Genomic DNA, 17,034 nt, shown 5'->3' with positions numbered 1-17,034 from the left:
CATTTTTCATGTATGACATATGCTTCTTAAAATCATTTCATTTAAAGTTTTACTTTAGTTTTCATTTAGTTTTACCAAACAAAAGGAGTATCGCATGAGAAACAAATGCAAAAGTTCCTTTTCTTTATTTATTTTTATTATTTTCTAAAATACTGACTCAGAAAAGCTCTTGCTCTTATTGGCTTTGTGAGTGTGAAGCATATCCGAATTGTGCATGGGAGATATAGATTTGAATTTATTCCAGTTGCTTCACAGTTTGCACATCAATTGCCTGTCACTTAAAGGGTTCTGCATGAAATAATTGAGTGGTTTTTAAAAAAAGATTTTAGCTATATAATGTCATTTTACACAAGTTTATATTTTGTATAGGTACAATATCTGAATAGAACAACAAGAATAGAACAAGAGAAATTTTTACAAGGATAATTCTAATAGGTGTGCAAAGCAGACGTACCTAAACAGGCAAAATAGAACTGATACAAGTATTTCAGAACTAGCACATCAGAAAGTCAATAGGAAGTAAGAGAAGAATATTCGTTGTGGTTTTTATTTTTACCTTATGGATTCCTTCTTTGTGTTTTCTGTTTTTCATTGTTTGCAGACTTGGTTGCTATGTGCTTTTATGTCTTTCATTTCATGATGCTTTTTGTTTTGGACCAGTCATCGGTGTATGGCTCATTCCTATTTTTTCTTTCCTTTTTAACTCTTCTTTTGCCTCCTTCATCCTAACTCATGCAAACAATTGTACTTGCTTTTTGTAATATTACAACGTTTACTGACCAATTTTCTTCTCTGGTCTCTCTGTTTTTCAATCATTTTTGTTGATTTTATGTTTGATTTTAATTTAACAATTTAAGAAACAGTTGAACGGAGTGCAGGAGCAACAAGATCCCTACCTGCTACTTACTCATACAAGCCATTCTTTTCAACACGGCCATATCAGTCATGGACAACAACTCCAATTACAGTGCCTGGGCAAACCAAATCAGGCTTCACTTCCTTATCAAGCTCTTCCTCTAACACTCCTACAGCTTCCCCATTAAAATCAATATGGTCTGTTTCTTCTGCTTCTCCAATCAAATCCACATTAGGAGCTTCTACTACATCTTCGGTTAAATCTGTTAGTGATGTAGCATCTCCAATTAGATCATTTCGGACAATCTCTTCACCGATAAAAACTGTGGTATCGCAGCCTCCATACAATATACAGGTTACATCAGGCTCTTTCGTCAGAGCTCCCACAGTACCAGAAGCTGCTGGTCTAAAAGGGCTGGCATCCACTACCACATTCCCCTCTCGGACATCTCCAGTGACTACAGCAGGGTCTCTCTTGGAGAGATCATCCATAACCATGACGCCTCCAGCATCCCCCAAATCCAACATTAACATGTACTCTTCAAGTTTACCACTTAAATCGGTCATCACATCAGCATCCTCACTTTTATCGTCCCCTCTAAAGTCAGTGGTGTCACCCACTAAGACAGCAGTTGATGCTGTTTCATCTTCTAAAGTCATGATGGCCTCGTCTCTCTCGTCGCCAGCGAAACATGTAGCTGGGCACACAGATGTACCATTGCTTAATGGATCTGTGTCACCTCTGAAATACCCATCTCCTGCCAACTTAATAAATGGATCCAAAGCTGCAGCTGTTTTTCAGGACAAGATCACTGCAGCTGCACACTCTGCAAGTTGCGCTGCTAATGCAGTTGCTGACACAGCTGAGAGAGTGTTTTCAACCGCTACGACAATGTCATTCTCTCCACTCAGGTCATTTGCGTCTTCAGCACCATCAGCTTTTCAGTCAATAAGAACTCCTCCTGCAGGTGCTCTGTATACAGCCCTTGGGTCAATATCTGCAACTACCTCATCAGTAACTTCATCAACAATAACGGTGCCGGTATATTCTGTAGTCAATGTTTTGTCTGAACCAGCATTAAAGAAGTTTCCAGAGTCGTCTTCGCTTACAAAATCAGCTGCTGCATTACTGTCACCCATTAAAACATTGACCACTGAGGCACGCACTCAGCCTTCCTTTAATCGAACTTCATCTCCAATAAAATCATCCTTGTTTTTAGCACCCTCTACTCTTAAGTTGTCCACGCCATCTTCTTTATCCTCCAGTCAGGAGATATTGAAAGATGTTGCTGAAATGAAGGAGGACCTAATAAGAATGACTGCAATATTGCAGACAGATATCACAGAGGACAAACCATTCCAACCTGAGATATCAAAAGAGGGTAGAATTGATGATGAAGAGCCCTTTAAAATTGTTGAGAAAGTAAAAGAGGACTTAGTAAAAGTTAGTGAGATACTGAAAAAAGATGTGTGTTTAGAAAGTAAAGGGTCGGCTAAAGTATCCAAAAGTGATCAAGGACACCTGTCTGAGGATGACTGGGTAGAGTTCAGTACAGAGGAGATTGATGAAGCAAGACAGCAAGCTTTGACAAGCCCTCCTATATCTGTTCCAGAGAAGGTCCAAATTAAAACTAAAACGATGTCAGAAAAGGATTATAACTTGTCAAAAGTTATTGATTACTTAGCAAATGATATTGGTAGTAGTTCATTAACAAACATAAAGTACAAGTTTGAAGAGGGGAAAAAGGAAGGTGAAGAGAGACAAAAGCGTGTTTTAAAACCAGCTATTGCTTTGCAGGAACATAAGCTTAAGATGCCTCCAGCCTCCATGAGGCCTTCAACATCAGAAAAGGAGCTGTGTAAAATTGCAGATTCGTTTTTTGGAACAGATACTATTTTGGAATCTCCAGATGACTTTTCTCAACATGATCAAGATAAAAGTCCCTTATCTGATAGTGGCTTTGAAACAAGGAGTGAAAAAACGCCATCAGCCCCACAAAGTGCAGAAAGCACAGGGCCCAAACCACTTTTCCATGATGTGCCCATCCCTCCTGTTATTACAGAAACAAGAACTGAAGTAGTTCATGTTATCCGCAGCTATGAACCGTCATCAGAAGAAATTCCAGAGCAGAAAGCAGAAGAGCTACCAGCTGTGAAACCTGCCTCTACATTTATGGAGCTGGAGCAAAAACCTACTGGATCTATTAAAGAAAAGGTTAAAGCATTTCAAATGAAAGCCAGCAGCAGCGAAGATGATGATCACAAGTGTGTCCTTAGCAAAGGTGTCCGAGTAAAAGAAGAAACTCATATCACTACAACAACCAGAACGGTATATCATAAACCTCCATGCACTGAAAGCACATCCGAAAGAATTGAGGAAACAATGTCTGTTCATGACATAATGAAAGCCTTTCAGTCTGGACGTGACCCTTCCAAAGAACTGGCAGGTCTGTTTGAACATAAATCATCAGTAACATCAGAGGTTAGCAAGTCTGCTGAAACTTCACCACAACATGCAGAGAAGGACAGCAAAATGAAACCCAAATTGGAGCGAATAATAGAGGTCCATATTGAAAAAGGTAATCAGGCTGAACCTACTGAAGTCATTATTAGAGAAACAAAAAAGCATCCAGAAAAAGAAATGTATGTATATCAGAAAGACTTACCTCGGGGAGATACTAACTTAAAAGAGTTGGAAAAACATGATGCTTTTCCTTGTTCAGATGAACAAGGTCAGCAAGAAGAAGAAGAGCTCACAGCTGAAGAGTCACTTCCTTCTTATCTGGAGTCTTCTAGAGTGAACACTCCTGTGTCCCAGGAAGAAGACAGTCGCCCTAGTTCTGCTCAACTCATGTCTGATGACTCTTACAAAACACTGAAGCTTTTGAGTCAGCACTCAATAGAATACCATGATGATGAGTTGTCAGAACTAAGAGGGGAGTCTTACAGGTTTGCTGAGAAAATGCTTCTTTCAGAAAAGATAGATGTGTCTCATTCTGATACTGAGGAGTCAGTTACTGATCATGCTCTACCCCTTAGTTCAGAGTTACAGGGGTCTGATAAACGATGCAGAGAAAAAGTAGCTACTGCCCCCAAAAAAGAGATACTCTCCAAAATCTATAAAGATGTATCTGAGAATGGTATAGGTAAAATGTCTAAAGATGATCATTATGATAAAGTGACAGTGTTACACTATACTGGAGATGTTAGTAGTCCAAAACATGCAATGTGGATGCGCTTTACTGAGGACAGATTAGAGAGAGGTAGAGAAAAGTTGATATATGAAGACAGGGTGGACAGGACTGTTAAGGAAGCAGAAGAAAAACTCACTGAAGTATCACAGTTTTTTCGGGATAAAACAGAGAAGTTGAATGATGAGCTACAGTCTCCAGAGAAAAAGCAGCATAAAAAAAATGGCAAAGAGATACATTCTAGCCAGAGCTCTGCCAGCAGCAGCCCTGAGAAGGTTCTACACTCTGAATTACCGGCTTCCAGTGACGAAAGGAGTAAGGTGAAACAGTACAGCCTTGATGGGAAATGCTTTCCCAAAATGGATGAAAGAAAAGCTTCCAGCTTGCCCAGCAGTCCTGAGAAAAGGATTTTTGTGCAACAAACAGAGGACTCTAAACAACCTATGGAACACACAGGAAGTGCTGAGCAGACTGGAATACCTGAAGTTGCACAGACTGGATTTCAGCTGAAGCAATCAAAGCTCAGTTCCATTAGGCTTAAATTTGAACAGAGTATAAGTCCAAAGAGTAAGGACCAAACTCAAGAAGAAAAAAAGCTGGATGGTCAATCCAGAATTCCGGTAAAGAAAATGCAAGAAAGTAAGTTACCAGTGTATCAGTTCTATTCTAGAGAAAAGCACCCAAGGCAAGTAGATCTCGTGGATGGGAGCACAGCTTTACAGAAAGAGGTGAAAATACAGGAAGATTTTTCTCCAGGTAAAGGAAAAGTTATGGAAGACTTTTGTACTTCAGATACACAAAAGCAAAGAACTGAAACGAGTAAAAGTGTGCCAGAATACTTTTCGGAACAGCAGGCAATAGACCTGGTGTACGGCTCAGACGCAACAATGAAGGGGCACTGGGACAAAAAAATCTATAGGACATGGGAAAGTCCTGGAACTTCTAATCATAAAACACAAAAAGAAAAACTCTCACATGTACTGGTTCCAGATACAGTAAAAGAAAACCATGTTGATCATGCTGAAGCTAAAACTGACCAAAAAAGTGAATTTATCACTGTGACAGAACACAAATTGGCAGCAAATGGAATTCATTCAGAAGAAGTGAAGGAACTGACTGTAAAATCTCCCTCAAAAAAGGTTCTATACAGAGAATTTGTTGTCAGGGAGGGGGAGCATAATGGTGAAATGGCTGATAAAACATCAAAAAGGAAAGAAGAATTCAGTGTGTCCCATATTCCAGTCAGGATTGTAGAGGAGAAGAGGACCACAGTGAATGGTGTCTATGAACTTTCAGCTAAAGTATCCCAATCAGCTGTAATTAAGGAGAAGGTTGAGAGGCAGTTTGATTATGTGGAAGATGAAAAAGGAAAGCATTCAGAAATCAGAAGAGTTACCAAGCAACAGAGCTCAATAGGTTTAAGTCCTCATGTTGAGGAAACTGAGATATCCCCTAGCAAATCACCAGATTCTTTAGAGTTTAGTCCAGGAAAGGAATCTCCTTCAAGTGAGTTAGTTGACTTTGGTACAAGTGATTACTTGGATAAAGTTGCACCTTCAGTAAGTACTGAAGGAGTGAAAGAAATTAAGACTTTACCTGTTTATGTCAGTTTTGTTCAAGTAGGAAAGCAATATGAGAAAGAGGTGCAACAAGGAAATATAAAAAAAATTATCAGTCAGGAGAGTAAGACTGTGCAAGAGACAAGGGGGGCATTTTACACAGCTAGACAGCAAAAACAACCTCCTTCTCCACAAGGTAGTCCAGAAGATGACACACTAGAACAAGTGTCCTTTATAGATAGCTCTGGTAAAAGCCCTTTAACACCAGAGACACCGAGCTCAGAGGAAGTGAGTTACGAGTTTACATCTAAAACGCCCGACTCACTAATAGCCTATATACCAGGCAAGCCTAGTCCTATACCCGAGGTATCTGAGGAATCGGAGGAGGAAGCAGAGGCTAAGCCATCCTCTGTAAAGCAGGCAGAAGTAGAGGAACCACAACCTGATAAAATATTACCTAATCATATAAATAAGGACTCTAACAAAAGACCAAAAGGTAACAGAGTTGCCTACATCGAATTCCCTCCTCCACCACCACTGGATGCAGATCAAGCTGAGTCAGAAAAGAAGCCCCATTACTCCACTGAAAGCGAAATGGAGATGATAGAAGTAAACTTGCAAGATGAACATGACAAATGCCAACTGGCTGAGCCAGTCATAAGAGTACAGCCACCATCTCCTGTGCCACCAGGAGCAGATGTCAGTGACTCTAGTGATGACGAATCTCTCTATCAACCTGCTCCACTTAAAAAGTATACATTCAAACTGAAAGAACTGGAAGAGGATCAAAAGGAATCATCAAAACCTAGAGCCCCTGAAAAGATTGAGAAACAGAAAGAGTTAGGACATCCCACTTCTGGGAAACCTAATGAGTTTGACATTGGGCTTGATTCACCCCAGAATGATGTAGTGCAAAATGGGAATAATGACCAGTCTGTCACAGAGTGTTCCATAGCAACCACTGCAGAATTCTCGCATGATACTGATGCGACTGAGATTGACTCTCTTGATGGTTATGATTTACAAGATGAAGATGATGGTTTAACTGAGAGTGATTCTAAACTTGCAGGTCCGGCAGTTGAAACCAAAAAGGATGTATGGACTACAGAAGGCATTTTAAAGCAGACAGACCGCTGCTTTAGCCAGAGTAAGCTTGAAGTCATTGAGGAGGAAGGCAAGGTAGGCCCTGAAGAAGACAAGCCGCTTTTGAAAGGTCCAGCTTCTGAAAAGACTGGAGATAAGAGTGAACAGAAGTCAGGGGCACAGTTTTTCACTTTGGAAGGCAGACACCCTGACAGGACTGTATTTCCTGATACATATTTCAGCTACAAAGTAGATGAAGAATTTGCAACACCTTTTAAAACCGTGGCCACCAAGAGTCTAGATTTTGATCCATGGTCCAATAACCGAGGTGATGATGAAGTGTTTGAGACTAAATCAAGGGATGATGAGGCTAAGCCATTTGGTCTGGCAGTGGAAGACAGATCTCAAGCTACAACACCTGATACAACTCCAGCCAGAACTCCAACAGATGAAAGTACGCCAACTAGCGAGCCCAACCCCTTCCCATTTCATGAAGGGAAGATGTTTGAGATGACTCGCAGTGGTGCAATTGACATGAGCAAGAGGGATTTTGTTGAAGAAAGACTCCAATTTTTTCAGATTGGTGAGCATACTTCTGAAGGGAAGTCAGGGGACAAGGGGGAAGGGGATAAAAGTACAGTCACTGCCATCACACAGCCACAGGCAGGGGACAACACTGTAGAAACAAACCTAGAGAGACCAGTAGAAACAACTGCAGTTGAAAATAAGCCCATCATCCAGGCCAGTGGAGATTGCATGGAAGCAACACTTGGTAGTAACTCACTGGAAAAATCATCGTCAGCGGTAAATGCTTCTAAAGTTGATCCTAAATTGCGCACACCAATTAAAATGGGAATTTCTGCTTCCACCATGACTCTGAAGAAAGATGGCCCTGGCGAAGTGGCAGATAAGATAGAAGCTGTGATGCCAAGTGGTCAGGGATTAGAAAATGAAACTGTAACAGTGATTGCGAGTTCAGCTACTAGCCAGACGAGCTGTAGGCAAACAGAAAACACTGATTTTCCAAAAGATAATTTTAATAACAACAACAATTTGGATTCATCTGCTGTCCATACAGATAATATTACCTGTAATGTAGTGCTAAAAGAACATTCGGAACCCAAATGTTCCATACAGAAAGCTAGCCAAATGAAAAGCACGACAGGAAAAGGTACAGGGACAACACAAGGACACAGAATGAAAGATAAGCAAAAAGTACATGGAGACCAGCAAAAGTCAACAGAGGTGGTAGGGACTAGAGCAAAATCAAAACTTCCTGTAAAGGCCAGCTCAGTAAAAGAAGTCTTTCCACAAAATACTCTTCAAAGCAATGCAGGGAGAAAAGCAGGACGGGCTAGTAAGCCCGACAAAGCAAGAGAAAATAATTCTTCTCCCTGTCTAGAAGTTAGGTCTAGAATTCCAGTAAAAAATACACATAGGAATAACTTAGCTAGAAAAACTCCAGCCCTGCCAAAACAAGAGCAGGTAGAGAAAGGAAAAGCAAAACAGCTTCCTTCTAAATTACCAGTAAAGGTAAGATCTACCTCCGTCACAGTGACAACAGTTAAAGTAAAGAAAAATCAGCTTAGGGAGGTATGTAAACATTCTATCGAATATTTTAAGGGAATTAGTGGTGAGACATTAAAGCTTGTGGATCGTCTATCTGATGAAGAGAAAAAGATGCAGTCAGAGGTCTCTGATGATGAAGAAGACAGTACATCAAGAAACACATCATTGTCAGAAGCTACTCAAGTTTACCAGCCTTCCATTACATCGAAGTCTGCTAGAGATATGAGAACAGAGGCAGCATCTATAAAATCAAAGATTGAAAAGGCCGACAGTGAGAGGAGGAGGAGTAAGAGGACTGGTGAGAATGAAGGCAGTCAGGTTTCTGGAGCTCTCATGGCTCACCTCGTGGAGATCAAGCCTAGTTTGTAAAACTTTCAACTTGTTGATCCTAGTGCATGAACTGTTGTGATTGCCTGTGGAGTGACTTAACTGTAGTTTTCATTCTGTCATTGTCATCTGTATGTGCTGTCTTATACTCTTCTTTCTTCCTTTAAACCAATCCTGTACTGTAGAAAGCTAGTGAAGCATGCCGAAGACATTGTTGTAACTCAGAGGTTGAAAGTTTTCTTTTGTGACAGCAAATTCATACTGTCAAAGTAGAGAAAATAGATGTTAATATGGTCCTGGTGGTTTCCACCAGTAATTGAACAACTTGTGTACAGTCTAACTGCTAGATTGTCCGCATGTTTGGTTTCATTACACGACATCATGTAGTTTGCCATTTGGCTTTACACAGGTGAAAATATAAAAGCTGTGAAAAATAAATTTGTTTTGTAGGTTATTAGGACACACAGCCATTCTAGTAAACTATATGAGCACCAGCAACTTAGTTGAATTAAAGCTATTACAATAAACTATTGTCCAGTATTATGGATTTCTTTGCAAAACCTTTTTAATCAAGAAAATTGTAAATCACAGGTCCCCAGAGTCCATGTGAACGGACCGATATAAGGATGGCAATTGTAGCCGATCATCTAGGACTTAGCTGGACAGGTAAGCCGTTATGCTTTCATATCAAAATCAGTCTGAACTGTTAGGTTTTCAGGTTGTCTTTTATCAAAAGGTGCAGAAGGACCCAATGAGCTCAGCCAACATCTCCCAAAATATCCAACACATTGCCTGGCCAAAGAAGTGTAACTGAAAGCGGTTGTGAAGAATTGTCCTGCTGTCTGGCAGGAAGTTAAACAGAAACTCACAGTGAGAGTAGCTAAAATGCTTCTTCTCTCAAAACTTACACATACTCAAGCAGTTGAGAAGATCTGATCTCCAGCTCCGCTACTGGCCTGGTTTGGTGTCAGTGCTGCCTGTCTCTGGCTACCACCTTCCCCAAAGCCCTGCAGGAGGCTGCAGTGACTTTGGCAATGGCCACAGCAGCCCAGGGCCACTCGAGAGGGTGCCCGGCAGAGGTCCCACCATGCCTGGGTACGTAGGCACAGAGAGTTAATCTGCTCGTGGTCTGACAGCCACAGTATTGCATATTGCTGGGCGTAGGCGATGCCAGCATAGATGCATGAGCAACACAGCAACTAATGTCAGAACAGAGTTTATAAATTAGCGGTGATGAGTTCATCTCTATGGAGCTTTTCTTCACAGTGTTCAAGTGGCTTACTAGGTATAAGTATGATAATAGCTAGCAGAAATATGATTAAAATTCAAAATGTCTATCTTAGGAAATTAAAATATGAGTTTATTATGCCATGTTCACCATTATCTCTTAAGATGCCCATTTGTGTCATGCAGTTTTGTTGACATCTGTGTGATCTAATAAAACTGGTATTTTTAACTTTGACATGATGATTGAGAGATTTGTACTTTGACTGTTGTTGTTTTCTTTCTTTGCATTATAGAACTGGCAAGAGAACTGAATTTTTCTGTGGATGAAATAAATCAAATCCGAGTAGAAAATCCAAATTCCCTTATTGCTCAGAGCTTCATGTTATTAAAAAAATGGGTTACCAGAGATGGGAAAAATGCTACAAGTAAGTTCAAGAGGTTACTTCTTTTGTTTGTAAGTTAGAGCCCGTTCCGTCTGTTGCTTGTTCTAAGTAGGTTAAACTGAAGGAAACATCATGAACTTCCACAGACCACTGATGAAAAAGAAAAACTTTAGAGTTCCAGTAACATTTTTACCAGAAGTCAGGAAAGTGTAGTATTTATTCATTGTGTATGCAGAAGGAAATAATCTGTTCTCCACTTCCGTAGTTGATGGGACAAGTAATGGGTTTAAATTCTAGCACAGGAAATATTAGGGAAAACTTTCCAATAGTAAGGAGAGTGAAACATGGAAACAGCATGTCTGGAAAAGTTATGTAGTCTTCCAATATGGGAAGTATTTTAAGAACAGACTGAAGACCTCCTCTGTGAGGAGTGATGTTTGCGAGGAGGACAACACTCCTCTTGAAGGCCTTCATTCCAGACCGTGATTCTGTTACTTTTATCTGTGCATTTAGCTTGAATTGCTAAAATTGATTTGAAATGGATTTTTGCATTAGGTCAGTGGTGTTCATTGCAGTTCTGTAACCCACACACTCCTGTAAAATATTTGAGCCTACTTTGATGTCTTTTACTGTAAAAGTCTTTCCCAGAATTACTGTGTTCTCACAAAAAGATTTGTTGTAAATGAGATTTTGTGATGTACTGTGTAAATTGAAGTGCATTCGTTGATCATTACTTCCGTCGCTAGTCATTCTGTTGTTCCTAAAAACAGAATCCTTTCACAGTCCAGCAGAAGGGTATTTTGTTTCAGTAGTAAGTAAATATATTCTTTAAGAACCCTCTGTCCTTTCTCTTTGTGCTGCCTCTGGTGTAATGTAATTATACTCTGTGGGGAAAAAAAAGAATCTTAATGGATGTACATCTTGAAAAAGTAGGCAGCAGAATTACTGCTTAGACAAATGGGTTTGCTAGAACTAGAGGCACTGAAACAGAAGCATACGCCAGCAACTTTTAATTAATGCAATGTGAATGTAACTGAGAAAAATGATTATGCAGTTCTGCAGTATTGACCTTTTTCTGACATGTCTTCTTTGTTTTTCAGCTGATGCCTTAACCTCTGTATTGACAAAAATTAATCGAATAGATATTGTGACCCTGTTGGAAGGACCAATATTTGATTATGGAAATATTTCAGGCACTAGAAGCTTTGCAGATGAAAATAACGTTTTTCATGATCCCATTGATGGTAATTGAATTCCATGGTCATGTTTAGTTCAATGACATGTCCAATAATACAATAATGTTGTATAAATCAGATTTTTTAAAATGATGATAAGTTCTAAAGGGTTAATTGTTTTCATTTTAATGCTTTTTCTCTTCTAAAGCATGTTTATGCTATGTAGTTTGCACATTAATGTCTCAAAGAATAAGCTCATAATCCCAGAAATGCATGCCTAAGTAAACTTGTTCCCACCTGCCCAGTGTCAAGGCCTGAATGTTTTTCCTCTGCACTAGTTGTGCTTTGATATTTATCCATGTGTATTTCCAGTGTAGCTAGTACCGCATGCTTCCCAAGTTACCTAGAAATAGATATATACCATTTGGCTCTCCAGATAAGTAACACTAAGAATTAAGAAAAAGGGGGGGGGGGATTTAGCAATTTGCATAGAATAAATTATTTTTCAAATTTCTACTGAGCCTTTCTGAGACAAGTGAACATCAATTATTTCATGATTTTTGCTTGATCTATTGTTATCCAAATGTACAGTGGCAGTAAAAAAAGGAAGACAGTATTTAATTATTGCATGAGATGATGTATTTTTTAGTCCACTAATGAGTGAAAAGGCATAATAATTTTCTCACTGAGACTCTATCAGTTGATAACAGAATTATGCAGTTAATTTTGAGACAGCTCTTAAAAGGCAAGAACAGCAGCATCAATAGAGTTCTTATAAAACAGATTTATCAGTATGTTGAAGATGCTAATTATTGTGTTTTCTTCTTTCAAATGTTAGTGAATGAGCTGACTTTGGACTGCCACAATCTGATTTGATCTTTTGCTGCATATRTTATAAGTAGCTCCGTAAATAAGATTTTTCTTTGCTTAGAAGCATTCCTTTGCTTTTTATAGTTTGTTCAAGTATGTATTGGTCTTTCTTTGCATTTCAGTAGGGTGCTTCATTTACTTGGAGCGCACAAGTTCAGTGTATCCATTACTGAGCAGCATTACTAGTCATTGAATCATTGCATTGCAGAAATAATTTTCTGTTGACATTTTAAGAAAGTTCCTCTTGAAATGTTGCTTGCGCCTTTTAATCGTAGCAGCAGTGTTTATCTGGTGGAAATACGCTTCCCTGCAGCTGCTTTCTGTCTCTCCTCCTCCTCCTCTTCCTCAAGCTTCCTTTCCTCACCAAGACCAGACTACCTTTACCTTTCTCTCAGCTGCTTCAGGAAACCAAAGGCCAAACCCAGTTAAAGCACCACCCTTTGCAGGCAGCACAATGTCAAGTTAACCCCACAGCATTTATTTTTCCCTCTCATAGGTTGCCTGACCTATTATTTGCTGAAATGTGAACTTCAGATTTTATTTTCTTTTTTGTGTGTATATTCAGTTTAATCCTTTTGTATGGTTTTCCTGTGTTTTCATCAACTTTCTTTTCTTTTCTTTCTTATTTGATCAGTGTATCTGATTGTACCCATGTCACCAAGATCGCCTCACTCTCCAAGATCACCAAGATCTCCTTACTCACCACAGTCCTCTCACCTGTATAATTTTACTGTACCTGAAATATTCATATAGCTCTCCCTCTGTGGTGTTTGTGTTCTCTAATCCCTTTAATTCCCTTTTTTAGATTTTTGTCCTGCCGTGTGTTTAGTTCTATTATTTAGTATCTTTATTACGATTCATTTCTGTTCCTTGTTCTTCAACTATTCTATTCTTGTGGTTCAGTGGTTAAACCGGAGATATGTATTAGTAGCATTGTGTTGCTAGTATTTTGTATTTTTTGATAGAAGAATATTAAAAATGTGGACCTGTTTTAGAAATAATACTTACAAAAAGTGGCTGTCCTATGTTACTTCTGTCTTTAAAATCTGTTTATTAAATTTCCAAATTTGAAAAATAAAACCTGAGCAAGAGAGATTTACGCTAATCTGGCTGCAAAATATTATACTGAATATAAAGAGACAATCAACTTTGTCCACATTTGATTCATTGCATGCTCATAAGACAACCTGCTATAGCTTGCAAATGTAAAAATGGCTGCAAAAATCAATTGCTAAAATCTTTACAGACTATTTACAAAATAGTCAAAAAACAGCGGCATCACTGTACTAGCTGCTTTAGCAATACTCATTTTTGTTCCACCTATTTAAGACAAAGTGAATAAAAACTCTATCAAAATTGCATTAGTTCTTGTATACCTACATCTCCCCATACTTTTCATATTTTACGTAACTCATAAATCATTTGACATTTGCTTATTTGTTGCTCCATGCTTCATGCCAGTCAGTCCGAATGTGCTGTCTTCCTTAGGTTACCCCACCATCCAAGTGGAACTGGAAACTCCCACAGGGTTGCGCTTCGTGCCACCCACCCCTTTCCAGCAGGACGATTTCTTTAGCGACACCTCTAGCGTAGAGTCACCCCTTAGACCTCCCAGTAGGCTGAGTGACGTGCTAGTAGCTCCGCAGGGAAGCGTAGACGGTACAGCCCCAGGACCGCCAGTGGTAACTGAAGAAGACACTTCACTGGACGACAGCAAGCCCGATTTCTCAGTGCCTAGAGAAGGAACACCTAAAGATATTTCCATAGGCCAGAGCCCGCTGGAGGAAGTGGACCTTAAGGATTACCCACAATATCTTGGCAATTTTGCTGGGATAGCGAAAGATGCTAAACAGATGCAGAGAGAAGAGACTAGTAAAGCAGGAGTAAGAACTGAACAGCCTGAGAGAGAGAAGTCTGGTACTGATGAGGAGATGACGGAAGAGAAGCTTAAATCTCTGTTTGAGGACATTCATCTGGAAGAAGGATTTGAGTCGGAGGAGATGACGGAAGAAAAAGTATGGTCGATTCTTAAAGGTGTGCAGCAAGCAGAACAGCAAATGTCTTCAATTGCAGGTTGGCAGACTGACTCGTCAAGTGTCACTGAACCACCGACTTCAGGACGCAGAATAGGTGGTAGTCTGCTCGATCAGCTGGATGATAGGTGAGGACTGTCGTGTAAATGTCTGCATGTAAACGCGCTTTTTCATGCTTGTTTTACCATTAGGAGCAGTGTTCAAGCCTGTTCTACTGTTCTATGAGAACCTCTGTGTATGTGTGTGTATATATGTGTATATATATATGTGTACGTGTATTTTTTATTTGAAAAGAAAAAGCAATAGCGACTCAATTTTTCCTCAAACATACTTGCTTAAAGAAAACATGCATCAGATTGCATGCTTAATATAGGTGTTTCAAAAGTAGCTTATGTTATATTTTACAGATAGTATTTCCATTCCTGTTCTTTGTACTGTGTATTTTCATTTTGAATGACTTTAAGCAAGGCCTAGAAATAAGCAGAATTTAGAACGGTAAGATGTACGTTCGCTGACATCAGAATAACACATTACTCCTAGAGTGCTGTTCTTCGCAGTCTCCTTTTCCGTTGCATACCTTAATTTGCTTTCCCTCAGACAGGCATTACTTTATCTATAGCCCAATTTTTAAATTGTCGTTGTTTTTATAAGCCTTTGAAGCACGCTGTGTCATGCTGACTTACTAGACTTTTAAAAAGATAAAGATGATTAACAAGGCATAAGAACAGAAGAACGGCAATACCAAGCCCACCCAGTCCCGTATTCTGTCTCCTAACGCAACTGCAGCGGACGCCTAAGGGAAAGGGAGCGAGTGGAAGCGTATGTTATGGCCCCCCGAGCCCCCGGCCGGCCTCCAGTCACCTTCAGCCTCGTGGCGTGCTGAGCTGGGGGCTTCCTGTGTGTTCTTCCTCCGCCTCCAGCCTTCCTTGGGCCCGCCGTTAACTCCCCGCGTTCGTGTTCACGGTGTGCCATGCTCGGGTCTGCTGCTGGGGTCCTGCCCCCGGCGCGCTCTGAACCCCTCTTTGCGTTGAACCTGCCTCAAGGCCACGAGCCGAAGGGGCCAGGGCGGCTTTAGGTGCAACTCCGCGGAGAGTCACTACCTGCAGAAGGACTGTCTGTCGTCAGCTCCTGTCCTGTGCAGCTTTAGCTCCGGGTAGCGTTAGATACTCTCTTACTGAATTCAGTGGGAACTTTGCCACTGATTTCAGCAAACTGGTTGTATTTCGAGAGCGCAGAACATACACTGATGGGTTTATGTTGTTCAGTTAGGCAAACAGTATTAATCTGTCCTTTRTATTGTGTCAAATTAATACAATATTTTGCTTCTGGAAGTAAGGGGCTTCCTTCAGAAGATATCAAATCTATCTCTGTGATAACTAGATGAATTTCATTTGCTATCTTTTTTAACAGTACTGTAAGCAAATAGCTGTAGTATTTGCATGTGTATAGCCCCACTATTAATGTGTAAAAGCAGAGCAGAACTATGCAAACAAAGAAAAGAACAGTGCCTGAGAAGTGCAGGTTAATCCTGTGCAGTGGTAGCACCAGGAAAAGTTTTGAGCAGAGTATTTTATCTCCTAGTCATCTTCCTTGCCTCTGACATTGTGTGTTTTGAGACTCTGGGCTGCCTGGGGAATTATTTTCACATACCAATATTTTTAAAGAGGCAGAAGTTATTTGTAACGCAGCTGTTGCCGTTTGGTGGGAGGGGAAATAATTATTTGGTCATCATTGATAATTGCCRGTAACAGATTAAACTCAGGCTGGGATATTTTCATCACCTCTTTGGTTAGAGAATAAGCTAAAGAATTAGTGCCTCAGGGATTTATCTCATGTGATTATACAAGGGAATTGGTAGGTTTGGTGTTTTTCTCTCTCTCTCTCTTTTTTTTCTTTMCCCCTGAGTGGATGAAAATTAAAATGAAACGTTTGGCCTTTTTTCCAGCGTTCACCATGTTCTCATTGCTTCTGAAGAGACACCACAGAGCCAAATACAGAACTATTTGCCTGATGTTTGCAAGCTGAATTTAAAACTTTGCTTTTTCTCTCTCTGAAAAGCACATGCTAGGAGTGAAGGCTTGGTGCTGAGCCCTTGTGCGCATGGTTTGAGTGCTGAGCGGTTGTCCGTTGTTTTTCTTTTGCAGCCTGGACCAATGCAGGGATTCTGCTACTGCCCGTGTTAAGGGAGACGCAGGGAAACTGGAAGTGAATGGGAGCCTCTCCAAATCCACAGCGGATGCAAAAGCCAAACCTTATGTCCAAGAATCTTTAAATGATGTGGGAAAACAGAGTGACAGAGAAGCCCTGAAAACAAAACCACACATTTCAGCTGCTACTGATGAGGAAACATTATCATCATCAACAGCATATCAGAAATCTTTGGAAGAAACGAGCAAGCCCACAACAGACGGCATCAAAACATCTGTGCCTGTCAGTGTGAAGAAGATGAGCTGGAGTACGTCGGAGGATGGCAAGCCGAGAACAAGCATCCAGGAGGAGGAGGCAGCAGTAACGTCTGAGCAGAAGGTACAGTGTGTCCTGTAATTATTAACTGTTTGAGGAATCCCCCTTCCCTGACATAAGCTTTTTGCAAGACTTGTACCTTGCACGTAGCAGGGCCAAGCATAAGCTCTGACTAGCAGCCCATGGGCTGTGGGAGAGGTTGGGGCGGCCACTGGGTCCCCGACCTGCATCGCTGAAGTGAGCAAAGAGACAGAAGGATTCGTCAGTCCTCTCGTCTTCTTGCACTTTGCCCTCAACAC

General features: G+C 40.4%; 1 protein-coding gene across 1 annotated transcript in view; it reads left to right on the top strand.

Moving 5' to 3' along the window:
• ANK3 (ankyrin 3) overlaps window positions 1-17,034 on the top strand; it is a 202,163-nt gene that overhangs the window by 174,061 nt on the left and 11,068 nt on the right. The window contains exons 37-42 of the mRNA XM_085309351.1: window positions 858-8,555; window positions 9,176-9,250; window positions 10,105-10,236; window positions 11,295-11,438; window positions 13,728-14,400; window positions 16,417-16,798. Of these exons, the coding sequence (XP_085165477.1) occupies window positions 858-8,555; window positions 9,176-9,250; window positions 10,105-10,236; window positions 11,295-11,438; window positions 13,728-14,400; window positions 16,417-16,798 (9,104 nt within the window). The remainder of the gene's footprint in view (window positions 1-857; window positions 8,556-9,175; window positions 9,251-10,104; window positions 10,237-11,294; window positions 11,439-13,727; window positions 14,401-16,416; window positions 16,799-17,034) is intronic.

This window comes from Rhea americana, unplaced genomic scaffold, assembly GCF_003343005.1.
Source record: "Rhea americana isolate MKP2758 unplaced genomic scaffold, rheAme1 scaffold_296, whole genome shotgun sequence".
NCBI classification, from domain to species: Eukaryota; Metazoa; Chordata; class Aves; order Rheiformes; family Rheidae; genus Rhea; species Rhea americana.
Note: the sequence above shows the minus strand (reverse complement) of the source record. Positions and strands in the feature narration are given on the sequence as shown.